The following is a 16,231-nucleotide window of genomic DNA, read 5'->3' as shown; positions in this document are numbered from 1 at the left end:
CAGAGAGAGAAACGAAGGCTGGAAACAAGTACAAGACTAACCAATGTCACCAACCAAGATGAAAGAAGTGGCAGCATGCGGATCAGAAATCAGGTCCTTTTGATATCGAAATCTGTGCTCCATCTGTTCCGCTATATTCAACGCTCTGATTAAATCCATAGGTAACAAAATACCCACTTTATTATCTCTGACAAGCTATGCTACTGATCTCACCCACTTCATTATGAGCAACTCTGCCAGTGTTACCTGCTGTGTCTGAAGATAGTACTAACCCAGAAAACTGTGCCAGGTTACAAATTCGGTGCTGCCAGTCTAACCAAAGAAAGCGTGATCAGAATAAGGAGCCCTAACAGCCAGTCCACAGCAAACACCCAGACTCCAGAGCCTCTTCCCTCCACTTAATTCCACACACAACCCACGGGCTCACAAGCACCGACTACCAAACACAGGAAAGGGTTAACATCCCCAGGTTAAAACAGCAAAGGTAATCCTAACATCCTAATTGAGCTTATTTTACTTCCCCCAAACCTACTTATTCTATTCTCCAAATATTGGTCCAACTGCATGTCGATCCAGTAAGGTTTTAGGCCATCACATCTTTCACAAAGAAAGAGAAAGACATGGTTCATTTACTTAGTGACAGCTGCCAGCCAGTTAAGTTCCACCCCATGTTTGCTCTATACAGCACAGCCACTGGCCCAGCGACGCGTGTCTGCTTTTACTTATTATACATATGAACATATTAATGTAGAGTAGCATACATAATGCATTAGCATATTAACGTAACTCTCCTGTGAGCATTTGTATGGAATAGTGATCTTTTCTTTCCACAAAGTGCTAGGAAGCTTGCAGGAGAAATGTCTCAAAGCACACCCTACACCTTTCTTTAGAAAGGTGTGTGAGTCCCCAAAGCCCTGATCCAGTTTCACTGCTCCAGTGTAAGATCTCACAAGGCCACTGGTATTTTCTTCTTTTGCTGTAAAATGTCACCTCCAACTGAAACATGCAGAACTCTGATTTTCAAATACGATTAAGTGACGCCTCTAAAAATCCCATGTTACTGTGGACTAAAAGCGTGTGTGTGTGTGTGTGTGTGGAGGGGAGGTAGGTTCCTTTCTCCGTTTATCCAGTTCTCACAAATCAGGATGAAGTTTGAGCTTCATTTAATTCTCACCAAATCTACAGATTTCTTTTAAATTCCGAGGGAGCACCGTCATACTATTTCTGATGTCTGAGTCACTGGAAATAAATGCCTGATCGATGGCAAGCATCTGCATTACCACAACAATTAAAGGCAGGAACTAGGAAGGCTGGAAGTGCAGGCGGTCAGTGCTCCGCCCCTCCCCCACCCCTCTCCAGGGGTCCTATTTCTGAACTGTCCCAGGGCGAAGTATTTTCGCCTTGCGAGTGTCGCGAGGAGCTGTATTTTTAGAACACATGCCATGAAAATCCCTGCTCTCTGCTGGTGCACCCCGGCGGCCCCGTTTGGAGATTGGCACGTTTAAGTGACAGCCGCGCGTCTACCAAAGGTTGCCCGTTCTAAGGTTGCCCGTTCTAAGAATGTGCTCGGTCCCCTGTGCCCCGAAACCTAGGATCACCCTCCCCCCCCAACACACACACACACATAGCTCCAAACTCCGAGCAGGTAACGCGGACGCGCCACGGTCACGCGAGGCGGAAGGTGGTGGGGAGTGAAAGACGAGCTTCCCCGGCCTGGGCCCGGGCGGCCGCCGCCCCTTACCCAGACTGGGCAGTCGTGGACCACGAGCTTGACGTTCCCGAAGGCGCTGGCCTGGTACTCGGTGAACACGGGCCGCGCGACCGTGCCGGCCGCGTTCAGCAACAAGCTGCTTTCGTCCCCCGAGACCAGCGGGCTCCTCCCCAGGTAGGTGCGGATGAGCCCCGACGGCCGGTTGTCCTGGTGGAACGCGTCCCCCTCGTTCCCCAGCGCCACGATGTGGATGGACCTGCACGGGCAGAGCGAGGCAGCGAGGTCAGCGCCCGGCGCTCGCGGGAGCAGGAAGCGCGGCGCGCGGCGCGGCCGGGGTGGGCGCGGGTCCCCGAGGGGAGCCCCCTCAGGCGCACGGCGCGCGCTCGGGCAGGGGACAATGGCAGGACGGCGACGCGTACGTACATGGTCTCCAGTCGCGGGGCAGGGCGGCGCCTCGGGGCCGGGCGGCTGCTCACAGCGTGTCGGGGCCCGGCGGCGGCGGCGGCGGCGGCGTGTTTACCCGCAGTCCGCTCATCCCCGCCGCGGCCCCTCGCGCGCCTCCACCGCGGCGCGGCCGACGCTCAGCGGGGCCGCGCGAGCCAGCAGCGGGCGGGAGGGCGCGCCGAAGCCGGGGCGCGGGGCGTGCGAGCCGGGGGGACGGTGCGCGCGCTGCCCGAGGTCAGGAAGTGCTCGCGGACACCCGAGAGTCGCCGCGGGTGCGGGCCGCTCTGCAGCCCCCAGTCGGCCGCGCCTCCCGCCCAGCCGCTGCGCCGCCTCCTCCTCCTCCTCCTCTCACTGCTCCTCCTCCTCCTCCTCCTCCTTGGGGAGGGCAGGAGCTGGGGCCTCCGCCCCCTTTGGGCGCAGCACGTGCCAGCCCCGGGTTGGTATCGGTGTGGGGTGGGGGACGCGCTCCCCGCCGAGGCCCCGCAGCCGGGGCGCAGAGGCGCGGCGGGGAGGCCGAAGCGCGGGTCCCGGGGCGAGTTCGCCGCCCCCCCGGGCGCCTGGAGAGGCCCCCTCCCGGCTGAGGACGTTGGGGGACGCGCGCCCGTTGGCCGAGCGGGCAGCCAATCGCCCTGCGGGCCGTGCAGAAAGTGCTTGACCACGTCCGCCGCCGTGCAGTTTGTCCACACGCGCTTCGGCTGTTTTCTGAAATCCTGCTGCTGCGGGGGGTGGGGGTGGGGGGGAATGAAAGCCACATTCAGGCGGCTGCAGAAAGGGTTCTTTGTTCACGCGCCCATTAATTCGCTGATGCGGGTGCTGGGGAGAGTCTTGACGATTTGGAGCTCCGTTGGACAGTTTTGTGGTTTTTTTCCCCCCTCTCCACAAACTGGGATTTGAAGTGCTGGTCGTTTTCTGAAAGGCAGTTGCGCGGGCGGGGCTGCGTGGCTGGGGAGTTTTCCAGGCACCCGTGGTGGCTCCGCAGAACTCCTGTTCAAATAACGACCGTGGGCGTGCAGGGAGAGTGGAGAGTCGCAGGTGAGAACGCACCTGAGCGAGGGGCCTGCCGCTGCCTGGAAAAGCCGGGAGGCCAGCGCCCGCCCGAACGGGACGGTTCTCGCAGGCTCCCTGTGCTGGTAGGATGCTCCGTGCACTCCCTGTACCCTCCTGTAACATCAGGCTGTGCTCTGAGGGTTTGAAACAGGACGTACAGCGTGGGGCCGTGCCCCGGACCAAGGTAACAGGCCCGTGGGAGTTCCCCGGCTTTTCCTGGGGGAGGGGGTTCCCCCTGTTCCGTTGAGGGAAGTGTGCTCAGCTAGGGGGTCCTAGAGGCATTCTCCATGTGTTCTCTGATTTTTTTTAATCCAATTTCCTCTTGCATTTGGTGTGATTTCTTGTGTAGTCGCTAGAGCCTCAGCTGTCGCGAACCTGACAGGCGTACCGGGTCACCTTTTCTCTTGAGGCAGGAGGAAGTGGGTTGTTTTCTCCGAGGTCCCCTCCCGAACCCACAGGTCCGAAGCAGACAGTGGGGAGTGGGGAGGAGTAAGCCGTCTTTAAAAAGCAAGCCTGCCATGTGCTACCACACGGGAGAGAACATTCTGTGATGTGAAATGCGCCAGTCACGCACAGACAGCTGACACACTGCCTGACTCCATTGAGATGAGGTATCCAGTGTGGTCAGACTCTCAGAAAACAGAAAGTAGAAGGTTTACCAGGGGCGGGGGAGGTGTGTGTGTGGGGGGGGAGTTGTTTGGTGCATGTAGAGTTTCAGTTTTGCAAGATAAAAACGTTGCAAAGATCTGCTAGTGCTTTTCTTTTTCTTTTTTTTTTTCTTTTCTTTTTTTTTTTTTACTACACACACACAAAGCCAGCAAACAAAAAAGTCACCAGATGTGTGACAACTTAGAAGGGCTGGGAAAGGAGAGAACGGCCATTGTTTTCCTGGGTTAGATATGAAGACCCAGAAGTCGAAGACCTTGTCCTTGAGAATCTGGGCCCATTAATGGGCACTAGATGTGTGCACCAGCACACCCAGTCCTTTCAAAAATACCCTGGTTATGTGATTCTGAATCAGGTGAATGTATTCAGCACTGGAAGTATAACACAGTGCAGAGATAAAGGTCAAGGAATCTGTGTCATCAGAGACAAGTCCACAGAAGTAAATGCTGTCTCAGGTCTTAGAAGATGAGGGAGAGCCTGCTAGATTTAGGGGAAGGGGACACTGGAACAGAAGGAGCCTTGAAAAGAAGTGGACAGACTTCACTTTCAGGGCAAGTGCGAAGCCATGGAGAGGTTTTTGGGAGCTCAAAGCTTGTTCAGGGAGCTGCAAGAGGTGAAGGCAGGCAGAGGAAGAGTGGTGGCGTCTCCTCAAAAGATGGGGCTCCTCCAGTTGCAGCCTGAGCGACCCTGGTCCAGCCTCTCCCTGCTGTATCTCTGTCACAGCCTGATTAGAAAGCTCACCTAATCCATTTTCTCTTCCAAGGTACTTAAAGCACTTTCCCCACACTATTTGCATATAGATAGGGCTCCTTGATTAGCTCTCAGCAGTGGAACCTGATCCCTGCCGAGCAGGTAAAAGCAGGCCTGAGTCCTCTGCCCTCTGAATCCTCAGGCAGCCAGGTCTGCTCGGAAGCCTTGTCTTTGAAGATGGGGCACTGCAGTGCCCGGAGCAGCCTCGCAGTGTGTCGCGTGCTGTGAGAGGAGAGAGAAATGGATGCCTCTTGAGCGAGGCCGGACATTTTGAGGTCAGTTCCTGCAGCAGCTCAGAGCTCCCTGTCTCGGGCCGTAGAACATCACAGAGGGCCCGGCCCACTCCCTGATCTCATCAAGATAACGTTCCGACCGGCGCCTTGGCTCACTAGGCTAATCCTCCGCCTTGCGGCGCCGGCACACCGGGTTCTAGTCCCGGTCGGGGCGCCGGATTCTGTCCCGGTTGCCCCTCTTCCAGGCCAGCTCTCTGCTGTGGCCAGGGAGTGCAGTGGAGGATGGCCCAAGTCCTTGGGCCCTGCACCCCATGGGAGACCAGGAGAAGCACCTGGCTCCTGCCATCGGATCTGCGCGGGCCATTGGAGGGTGAACCAACGGCAAAGGAAGACCTTTCTGTCTCTCTCTCACCGTCCAATCTGCCTGTCAAAAAAAAAAAAAAAAAAAAGATAACGTTCCATAACTCTCCTAAGGCCCCTCTTTAAAATAGTTCCCTTTCATCTCAAATTTTTGTTGATATGCATGTGTAGTTTTCCTTCTTAGTAGTTTTTTTAATTTAATTTTTTAAATACTTCTAAAGATTTGTTTATTTATTTATTTATTTATTTATGTGAAAGGCAGAGTGAGAGACAGAGAAAGGTCTTCCATCAGCTGATTCACTCCCCAAATGACCAAAATGGCTGGAGCTGCACCAATCCGTAGTCAGGAGCCAGGAGCTTCTTCCAGGTCTTCCTTGTGGGTGCAGGGGTCCAAGGACTTGGGCCAAAAAAACTCATTTACTTTTATTTATTTATTTTTTAAAGAGTTACACAGAGAGAGGAGGAGAGGCAGAGAGAGAGAGAGGGAGGTCTTTCATTCGCTGGTTCACTCCCCAGATGGCCACAACGGCCAAGGCTGAGCCGATCTGAAGCCAGGAGCTTCTTCCAGGTCCACGACCCTGGTGCAGGAGCCCAAGCACTTGGGTCATCTTCTACTGCTGGATCAGAAGTGGAGCAGACTCGAACAGGCGCCCGTATGGGATGCTGGCACTGCAGGCAGTGGCTTTACCCGCTACACCACAGTGCCAGCCCCCAAATTAATTCATTTTTAATGGATTCAATACAGTTCTTAGATACAATTCCAAGAGTATAATAATACTCCCTTCCTCCCTCCCTCCCTCCCCTTCCTCCCTGTACCCTCCTATGAGCAGCATTTAAAAAAAAAAAAAAAAGTCATTACTTTCACCAGGACAAGCTGTCACAAAATTGTAACACATAGGATTATCACATGTCCTCCAATCTCAAGGTCACTGGGGAACACACAGGAAGGGCTGCCAGGCCAAACCACATATTTTTCCCCTATATTAGCAGCTGAAATGCCACCATTTCAGATTCACTTTGTTCGAAGTTCTCTTCTGTCTGTTCCTAAGATGCAGAGTCAGGGACAGGTGAGGGGATTCAGTGACCTCAGGATCATGAATCCCAGCCCCCCAGCTTCCGGAAAAACAAGCAGCTCCCTTAATGAGTAGAAGAGGAAGCCGTGTGCTGGGGCCCCCCCTGGAGAGCCGGCCCTGGCTCCAGACTTTTTCAGATGGGTTCCGGGAGCTTCCACAATCTCCAGGCAGGTCTGCCCCAGGAGATGACAGAGCTGGTAACAGCGGCCAGCGTGGTGGGTGCTGGTTGGAATCCCACTGCTCCACTTCCATTCCAGCTCCCTGCTAATGCACCTGGGAAAGCAGCAGAGGATGGCTCAAATGCTTGGGCCCCTGTGCCCATGTGGGAGACCTGGATGGAGCTCCTGGCTCCTGGTTTCTGCCTCGCCCAGCCCTGGCTGTTGCAGCAATCTGGGGAGTGAGTCAGAAGGCAGAAGGCCTCTCTGTGTGTGTTTGTGTCTCTCTCTGTAGCTCAAAATAAATAAATCTTTTAGAGGGAAAAAAAATTTATGGGAGGGATTAAGTTTTGCTAACATTTACTGTGGGGCTTGGCACTGGCAGCCCTAGATGACCTGTGCACTGGACAGGTGCACAGTATGTGCAGGGAGGAAGGGCAGGAGCAGGCAGTTTAGTGGAGGCCCTTTCTTTCATGTGGTTGCAACATATCGCCACTTGTTGCAGCACCTGTATCCCACTAAGGAGGTTTTTATGGATGATCTTTAAGTAGAGGTTCACGTGTGAGCCCATGGAGATAGTGCAAAATTGCAAAAATAAACAAACTTCACTGGCCAAGGTAATACTTCTGGCATTCCTTATGAGCCACATTTGCAAGGTGAAAGACTAATGACCAAGCAGATGACCATAGTGCTTCATGATGAAGAATCCTGGTTTTTTGTTTTTTTTTTTAATCATTTATTTATTTGAAAGACAAAGTGACAGAGAGTGAGGGAGATACAGAGCAAGCAAGCGAGATCTTTCATCCACTGGATCCCTCCCCAAATGGCAACAACAGCCAGTTGTTTAGGCCAGGCCAAAGCCAGGAGCCCAGAGATCCATCCGGTGTCCAGTGTGAGTGTCAGGAGCCCGAGTACTTGGACCATCATCGGCTGCCTCCCATGCACGTTAGCAGGAAGCTGGATAGGAAGTGTGGAGTGGCCAGGACTTGAACCAGGCACTCTGATACGGGATGTAGGCATCCCATGCAGTGGCTTAACCTACTATGGCACATGCCAGCTCCAAAACCTAATTTTCACAATGAATCTACATCTACTTTGGCTAACACTGACTTTACCCTAAGTACATTTCAGTTAATAATGATATTGTGAGCTGATCACAATTCACAAACCATTTAAAAACTAAACTTCCACGCTCAAGAATAGCTCGAGCAAGCATAAGAATTGAACTATTCCCAGTCGGCGCTTTGACGTCACCAATAAGAAACGATGAAAAGCCTCTTCTGAACTTCCTGAAAAATGAAATTCAAGAAGCAGCACATCACTGGGGAAATGGCTTTTCTTCCAGCCAAGATAGAAATGTCTGCAGTGATACACGGGGATGCCCATGGAGCAAACAGCTGCATCCCTTTGTCAGCAAATACCCTGAGAACAGGCACCCAGAGCTCTGCCGAACACCCAGAGCGCTGGAACAAGTTACATGATGTGGGAAGCTTGCTGTGCGCTTGGACTGCCAGTGCAGATGTTTTCAATATGTTCCACTGGACGGTGTCTGATCCATCTGTTTCGGTGTGGTATTTGCTAGATTGTGTTTCAGTCATGAAGTGCGTTTTGGAATGACTTTTGTGAGCCACTAAAGGAAAACTTTTATGGAGAAGATAACCGTTCTCTTCTGCATTTCCCCACAATACGTAAACTAGAATTGACTTTTTTTTTTTTGAAAGATAAAAAATGTACATGTTTGAGACAAAGCTTCTGTAAGTGTAAGTGGCTAAGTTGTTTTGACTAAAAATTATTTTTGAAAGTAAGGAAAGATTCCATGCTAAGGTTACAGTAAGAGAAACCACAGGAAATTCATCCATGGCAGCTATTTTAGCCAGGAGCGGGAGCCACAGTTGGATGTTGCCAGTGTGGTTGATCTTGTGGAAATGAGACCTTATATAGTCATTTTAATATTTTTTTCTGCCAGCGCCGCGGCTCACTAGGCTAATCCTCCACCTTGCGGCACCGGCACACCAGGTTCTAGTCCCGGTCGGGGCACCGGATTCTGTCCCGGTTGCCCCTCTTCCAGGCCAGCTCTCTGCTGTGGCCCAGGAGTGCAGTGGAGGATGGCCCAAGTGCTTGGGCCCTGAACCCCATGGGAGACCAGGAGAAGCACCTGGCTGCTGGCTTCGGATCAGCGCGATGCGCCGGCCACAATGCGCCAGCTGCGGTGGCCAGTGAAGGGTGAACCTACTGCAAAAGGAAGACCTTTCTCTCTGTCTTTCTCTCTCACTGTCCACTCTGCCTGTCAAAATATATATATATTTTTTTTCTTTGTGAAATGTAAGGCATAGAAAAAAGTACATAAAATCAATGCATAAAACTTAATTCTGATAAAATCAACATTCCTAAAATCTCTCAGGTCAAAAAAGTTGAGCATAGCGGGCCCTCGCCGTGGCAAAGCAGGTGAAGCCGCTGCCTGTGATGCTGGGCTCCCACATGGGCACCAGTTCATGTGCCAGCTGCTCCACTTCCAATCCAGCTTTCCACTAATGCACGAGAACCAGCAGAAGATGGCCCAAGTGCAGCCACGTGGGAGACCCAGCCTGGTCCAGCCCTGGCCATTGCAGCCATCTGGGGAGTGAACCAGGGATGGAAGATCTCTGTTTCTGACTCTGTTTCTGTCTCTCTCTCTGTAACTATGCCTTTCAAATAAATAAATCTTTTAAAAAATAGGAGCCAGCGCCGTGGCTACTTGGTTAATCCTCTGCCTGCGGCGCTGGTATCCCATATGGACACCGGTTCTAGTCCCAGTTGTTCCTCTTCCAGTCCAGCTCTCTGCTGTGGTCCGGGAGTGCAGTGGAGGATGGCCCCAGTGCTTGGGCCCTGCCCCCGCATGGCAGACCAGGAAGAAGCACCTGGCTCCTGGCTTCAGATCAGCGCAGCCCTGGCTGTAGTGGCCGTTTGGGGAGTGAATCAACGGAAGGAAGACCTTTCTCTCTGTCTCTCTCTCTCACTGTCTGTAACCTCTAAACTCTACCTGTCAAATAAAAAAAAAAAAAAGAACATGAATAATGTTCCTGAAAGAGCATATATATGTGTACACACACATACAAAAGCACACACATGTATTTGTGCACACACATGCACATGTGTGTGCACATACATGATGCCCCTCTTCAGTGAGAGCCGTCTTTTTCTTTTCCTCAGAGATGATAATAAGACTGACTTTCCTGATGATTGCTTATTATTTTTTTCCTCTCTATTTGTGCATCTTAAATGAACATTTGCTTTTTCTTCTTTTTGACTTTTGCCAGTGGTGGACACTGGCACTGTTTTGTGCCTTGATTATTTTGCTAACCATCATTTGTAAGACTACCATGTTGATACAGCTGTGCTTTGTTCCTCTCATGCCTTGTCTCTGCAGAGCAGCATCCAGTGGAAATACATGTGACTATTTATCCACTCCATTATCGGCGAACATGTGAGCTTTGCCTACTGTAAACAAAGCAGCTAGAGTGACTGTTGCTTTAAAATACAGTCTGTTTATGGGGATGCTAGGTCACAGGGAATGTGTTGGTACCGCTTTGGTAGATCATAGCCTTCTGATTTCAAGGAAGTTTCCACCCATGACACTTCCAACAGCAGATCAATTCTCATAGGGCTGGAGGTCATGGCACACCAGGTTACACCGCCACTTAGGACCCCCAAATGCCGTATCACAGTGCCTGCAATTGAGTCCCACCTCTGCTTCCGATCCAGCTTCCTGCTAAGGTGCCTGGGAGACAGCAGATGATGTTCTAAGTACTTGGGTTCCTGACACCCATCTGGAAGACATGGATGAAATTCCTGATCTCTGGCTTTGGCCTGGACCAGCCCTGCTTTTGGGGGCATTTGGAAAGTGACCCAGTGGACAGTAGATCTTCTCTCTCACCTTTTCTCTCTCTCTTTCTTTCTCTCTCTCATTCTGCATTTCAAATAAATAAATAACTCTTCAAAAAATTCTCCCCATAGTTCTCTACATTCTCAAATACAAGAGGACTTCAAAAAGTTCATGGGGAATTGAGTTAATACATAAGTTTACTAAAGTGCAAAAGAAATCCATGCATAACTTTTTTTTTTTTTTAATTTTTTGCCAGGCAGAGTTAGACAGTGAGAGAGAGAGAGAGACAGAGAGAGAGAGAGAGAGAGAGAGTTATAGACAGTGTGAGAGAGAGAGAGAGAGAGAGAGAAAGGTCTTCCTTCCATTGGTTCACTCTCCTAATGGCCACCATGGCCGGTGCTGCGCTGATCCAAAGCCAGGAGCTGGGTGCTTCCTCTTGGTCTCCCATGTGGGTGCAGGGACCCAAGCACTTGGGCCATCCTCCACTGCCCTCCCAGGCCACAGTAGAGAGCTGGACTGGAAGAGGAGCAACTGGGACTAGTACCGGTGCCCCAACCAGGACTAGAACCTGGGGTGCCAGCGCCGCAAGCAGAGGATTAGCCAAGTAAGCCATGGCACCGGCCCATGCATAGCTTTTTAAAATATGCATTCCCTTGAAATTTTTGAAGACTCCTCATAAGCACGGATTTCAAAAACTTCATTACAAAAATAAATTTACCTTTTAATCCCATTTTTTTCCACCAACTTTTTGAAGTCTCCTCTTTATGTGTTGGTGCTATGGTTCGGATGTGGTTTTCTGCCCAAGGTTCATGTGTTGGAAACTTGATCCTCAAGTGTGACGACATTGAGATGGTGGGACCTTTGAGAGTTAGAGATTAATGGGAACTCTTTGGAAGGGATTAAGGTAGTTCTCATGGGAAGGGTGTTACAACAGGAGCAAGCCTGCATCTCCCCCACCCCCACCCAGCCCTTGGGCTTCCTGTCTAAAATGTGAGAGGTTAGGTAACTCACCCGCAGCAATCCAAGTAATGAGTAGAAAAGCTGGGTTTGCAACTCACGGTCAGCCCCAGGGCATGGGCCCTTACCCACTGTGGTGTTTCCAAATACTTTCCTCATTTTATATATATGTATGTAGGTGAATATATTGATTTAAAGCAATGCATGTGGCCTACAAGAACTCTTATATCTCACAGAATTTTCTAATTATGCATTTTCCAAATACAATTTCAGAGGGTTTTGAAGCCATGTGCTGAAAATACAAAAATGTACACCTTCTGATTCGTTTTCATGAACAAATAAATTAACACTAGGCAAGAGGAAAATGTATTCACCAAATTTCAACCAAAACTTTTGCATAGAGAGCAGTGGAGTTAAAAGATAGGTATGGTGATTTAGTAATTCAGCTTATGAAGCAGCTATGCCAAAGATAGTCCTATGCCTTTGTGAGTTCTATTCAGAGAGCCTTTAACTAAATTGAATATGAAACCATCTGCAGTGCTGGATCTCAAAAGATAAACCAAGATTTAAAACACAGTGAGGCATATCCAGTCATTGTTCTCTCTAAAAGCTGCATTAGCAATATTTTAGAAAAAAAATGTTTTTGTGTTGTTACTAATACCTTTTAAATTATTTTAAATGACGTGTAATCATCTCATCCATTGGAAATTTTTCTACTTCAGTATGTTTTATTGTACTCACACTGTATTAACAAGGTAACTTGTCCATGTAATTTATAAAGCTCCTGGGAGTATGCTCAGAATACTTTCTGATAGGGTACACAGTCAAAAAAGTTTGGAGGGATGGACATTTGGTGAGACAGTTAGGAGCTGCTTGGGATACCTACGTTCCACTTTGGAGCACCTGGTTCAAGTTCTGGCTCCACTTCTGATCCAGCTTCCTGTTAACACGCATCTTGGAAGGTAGTGGATAATGGTTCAAATACATGGGTCTTTTCCATCCACATGGGAAACAGATTGATTTCCTGGTTCCTGGCTTTGGCCTGGCCCATACTTGGCTGTTGCAGCATTTAAGGAGTGAACCAATGGATGGAAGATCTCTCTCTCTCTCTCTCTTTCTGTCTCCTTGTCTTTCAAATAAAATGGAAATTTTTTTTTAATTAAAAAGATTTGGAGACTACCAACTGGTGCCTTGGTTAGTGCCCTTCAGGAAGGAAGGAAAGACAGCGTAGTGAAACCAGGGCTGCCAGGAAGCAGAACAGGGCACAAGGGCTGGCCCCTGGGCAGAGAAAGGCCAGACAGGAAGTGAGGAGCAGAGGAGGGAAACCCACACAGATCGACTGCAGACCTACTTGTCTAGAAATCGGCTGTGTGGAAAGTGGGTTGGGGCCGGCGCCGCGGCTCAACAGGCTAATCCTTCACCTAGCGGCGCCAGCACAGCAGGTTCTAGTCCCAGTCGGGGTGCCGGATTCTGTCCCGGTTGCCCCTCTTCCAGGCCAGCTCTCTGCTGTGGCCAGGGAGTGCAGTGGAGGATGGCCCAAGTGCTTGGGCCCTGCACCCCATGGGAGACCAGGAGAAGCACCTGGCTTCTGCCATCGGATCAGCGCGGTGCGCCGGCCACAGCACGCCAGCCATGGCGGCCATTGGAGGGTGAACCAACGGCAAAAGGAAGACCTTTCTCTCTGTCTCTCTCTCTCTCTCTCACTGTCCACTCTGCCTGTCAAAAAAAAAAAAAAAGTGGGTTGGGACTGTCCTAAATAATCTGATGAGAGACAGCATTTGAGAATTTACACAGAGATCATAAAATTCAAGATTAGCTTTCCTTTTTTAAATTTTTTGTGTAGTTTTGTTGTTGTTGTTGTTTGTTTCTTGTTTTTAGCTCTCAAGTGTCTTCTTCAATGACTAGCTTGTGGCTCCTTTTCCCCTACAACAAGCCAGTGCACACACTCCACAGAGTTCAGTTACTCCTAAGGAAAGTTGACTTTATTAATAAGTGAGTGTTCCCAGAGCAGTAGACTACAGTTGTTGATTTTTCCCCCCTAAATTGTGGATTTCTTCCAAAATTGCAAGGCTGTGAGATCATCACTTGTGTTTGGAGATGCTAAAGCGAGAACAACAGAATGTTGTGTACATGCAAAATCCAACTACCTGAAGCATTCTCGGAAAATGTCTAGCATGTTTGTGTCTTGGTCTATTCATATGTCTGTTATCCACCCACCTCTATCACTATGCTCTGTGGTTTTCAAACAACTTTTCTGTTTTCCAATTAAGATGTTACTTAAAAACCCCAGAACATATGTTCCCTTGAATCAGAACTTCGTGTTTCTGCCAGCATTTTTCAAAGGGTTGAACTTGAAAGAAATCTGGTTGTTTGGCTTTGACTACGCCTGCTCTGTTGTTTAGTCCTTGAGATACTGTAAGATGATTTGGACCACAAAATGCCACCCCCAGGAGTGTATATGAATACTAGTGTCAGTATCAAGTACCACTGATTGCGTGTCATTCATTTATGTGCAATATTTTTGTGAAGTTTTATATTTGGAGCCAAATGAAAATATGGGTTGTTAGATTTAGAGGCTATTATTCTGATACACTGTCTTTTTGAAGAATTCTTATATATTAAAAATAGATTTTTTTCAATGCAATCTTACTATAATCTGCCCCTTTTTATGTTTACTAATTTTTATTTATTTGAAATATTTTGATTATTTGAAAGTGACAGAGAGGGAAAGACAGAGAAAGATCTTCCATCTGCGGGTTCATTCCCCAACTGCCCACAACAGCCACTGATGGGCCAGGCTGAGGGCAAGAGCTAGGAACTCCATCCTAGTCTCCCACATGGATGGCAGGAACTCAATACTTGAGCCTCATCTGCTGCCTCTCAGGTGCATTAGCAAGAACCGGGGTCATAGGCCGGCGCCGCGGCTCACTAGGCTAATCCTCCGCCTTCCGGCTCTGGCACACCGGGTTCTAGTCCTGGTCGGGGCGCCAGATTCTGTCCCGGTTGCTCCTCTTCCAGGCCAGCTCTCTGCTATGGCCAGGGAGTGCAATGGAGGATGGCCCAAGTGCTTGGGCCCTGCACCCCATGGGAGACCAGGAGAAGCACCTGGCTCCTGCCATCGGATCAGCGTGGTGCGCCGGCCGCGTTGGCCATTGGAGGGTGAACCAACAGCAAAGGAAGACCTTTCTCTCTCTCTCTCTCTCTCACTGTCCACTCTGCCTGTAAAAAACAAACAAACAAACAAACAATCGGGGTCAGAAGCAGAGGTGGAGGCAAGTCTCAATCCCAGGCACCCCAGTATGGGAGGTGGGTATCCCAAATGTTGTTTTCATTGTACTCAAAGTTGTGTCATTTTCAATGGTAAATTCTTGCTAAGACTCCTGCATCCACCCCCATCTTCACTCCTTTTCCTTGTGAGTTTGAGATGCTTGGATCTCTGCTGTGGCTGTCTACCGGCTACTTCCCAAGTATGGTTTGAAGTGTTCTCCAAACACTACCAGGAGCCTCTTCCACCTCCCACCATACTTCTGATCCTGATTTTTCTCAACCTGATTTTCCCTTTTCACTCCCAAATCTATCATCCCCTCTGCAGTTTAAAATTCTGCTTTAGAATGAGCCTTGATTGAAATTTTCTTGGAGATCTTGTCCTCGGAAGAAAGCCCAGTGGATGCCGTTACATTCAAAGCTGGGAGCTGGGACCCTTGGTGACTGCACAGTCCATCACCCAGCAGAGGCAGGTCCAGCTCCTGCTTGTCTTAAAAGCTTGTTTTCACTTTGCTGCTCTCCTGCTTGTCACCTGCCCCAGTGATCTCCGGGGGCCATTCTTACTGATGATGCTGTTCACTTTCCTCTTTAGAGCTCCATTCTTTTTTGCAAGTACGAAGTCGAGACTTCAGTATGGTCTTTGGTGGATATCATCTCCACTCTTGCCTTCAAATTAAAACACCTGAACTTGGATAGTAATGATCCCCTCCCCAACTATGCTGCCAGTGTCTCCCCATGATGTCCCCAGATCCACAGCCACTTCCCAGCCTGTGGCTGCCACAGCTCCCCTCACAGCCAGTGGCATCTCTGCCAAGGTAGGGGCTTGCTCAGCGTTCTCAGGGTGTTGTGGTATCGCACGCCCCTCCTAGGTTTAGGACAAGGGTAGGACAAGGCCAACCTCAAGTTGCACTGAAAGACAGGCAGATCTTTGTCAGGGAAATGGCAAGTGCGGGCAGCAAAGCAGCAGTGCACCAGAACCGATCCCTGCGGGAAGCTGAACTCTTCCCCAGGCGCCTCCAGCAGTTCCGTCCCAAGTGGCCATGCAGGTCGCACACTGCCGGCCCAGGCTTCTTTGAAGCTCTCTCAAATGTTGCCTTTAAGTCGTCGGACATCCTCAGTGACTTAATATAAACCTAAGGACCACATTTCCACCGGCAGAGTGAAAGGCTGTGCCAGGTTTAGTCTGTGTGGTTTTTTTTTTCTTTCACATACTTTGGTTTACTGCTGTGGAAATTGGCAAATTGTGAGGAAAACTTATTAAAACTCTGAAGGGTCAGAAAACTCTTTTCTCCTAGGGAAATCTGGTAAGAAATGACATGAAGTTGAACTGATTATTGAGCAACTCTCTCTCTCTCTCTCTCTTTTTTTTTTTTTTTGTAGGTGAATGAAAAGAGACCCAAGAATAATTGGTAATTGGTGTGGGGATGATTGTCATATTGGGAAAAATTCTAGCTTGCTGATAATTAATTATGCCTAACTCTTGGGAATTGTGGGGGAAGCCTGCGAACCCGTCTCTGAATGCATAATCACTGAACAAAGAGCAGGAAAAACTCAGAAATGTGCCACCTGCAGTCAGACAAGAAGCAGGGAAGCATAATAGAATATAAGCAAAACACAGTGCACCCCAAAAAGCAGGCTTTGATTGCTTTTGTTTCCGAACAGGCATTTTTGTGCCGGCTGGCGGTAGCCTTAAAAACAGAACAGTCTGA

General features: G+C 49.5%; 2 protein-coding genes across 3 annotated transcripts in view; one reads left to right on the top strand and one right to left on the bottom strand.

Annotated features, from left to right (window-relative positions):
• Positions 1-2,467, bottom strand: part of RHOBTB3 (Rho related BTB domain containing 3) — a 58,636-nt gene extending 56,169 nt beyond the window's left edge. The window contains exons 1-2 of one of the 2 annotated variants that reach the window (XM_008261963.4): positions 2,135-2,467; positions 1,742-1,967 (exon numbers count right to left, since the gene is read on the bottom strand). In XM_008261963.4, coding sequence (XP_008260185.3) covers positions 1,742-1,967; positions 2,135-2,136 — 228 coding nt within the window. In that variant the 5' untranslated portion in view covers positions 2,137-2,467. The remainder of the gene's footprint in view (positions 1-1,741; positions 1,968-2,134) is intronic. The other variant, XM_051853987.2, reaches the window with a different exon arrangement.
• Positions 2,468-2,881: 414 nt separating this feature from the next.
• SPATA9 (spermatogenesis associated 9) overlaps positions 2,882-16,231 on the top strand; it is a 69,375-nt gene continuing 56,025 nt past the window's right edge. Inside the window, exon 1 of the mRNA XM_051854013.2 lies at positions 2,882-3,386. Within this exon, the coding sequence (XP_051709973.1) occupies positions 3,291-3,386 (96 nt within the window). The 5' untranslated portion in view covers positions 2,882-3,290. The remainder of the gene's footprint in view (positions 3,387-16,231) is intronic.

The sequence above is a fragment of the Oryctolagus cuniculus genome, chromosome 14 (assembly GCF_964237555.1).
Source record: "Oryctolagus cuniculus chromosome 14, mOryCun1.1, whole genome shotgun sequence".
Taxonomy (NCBI): domain Eukaryota; kingdom Metazoa; phylum Chordata; class Mammalia; order Lagomorpha; family Leporidae; genus Oryctolagus; species Oryctolagus cuniculus.
This window is presented reverse-complemented; position numbering and strand designations above follow the sequence as displayed.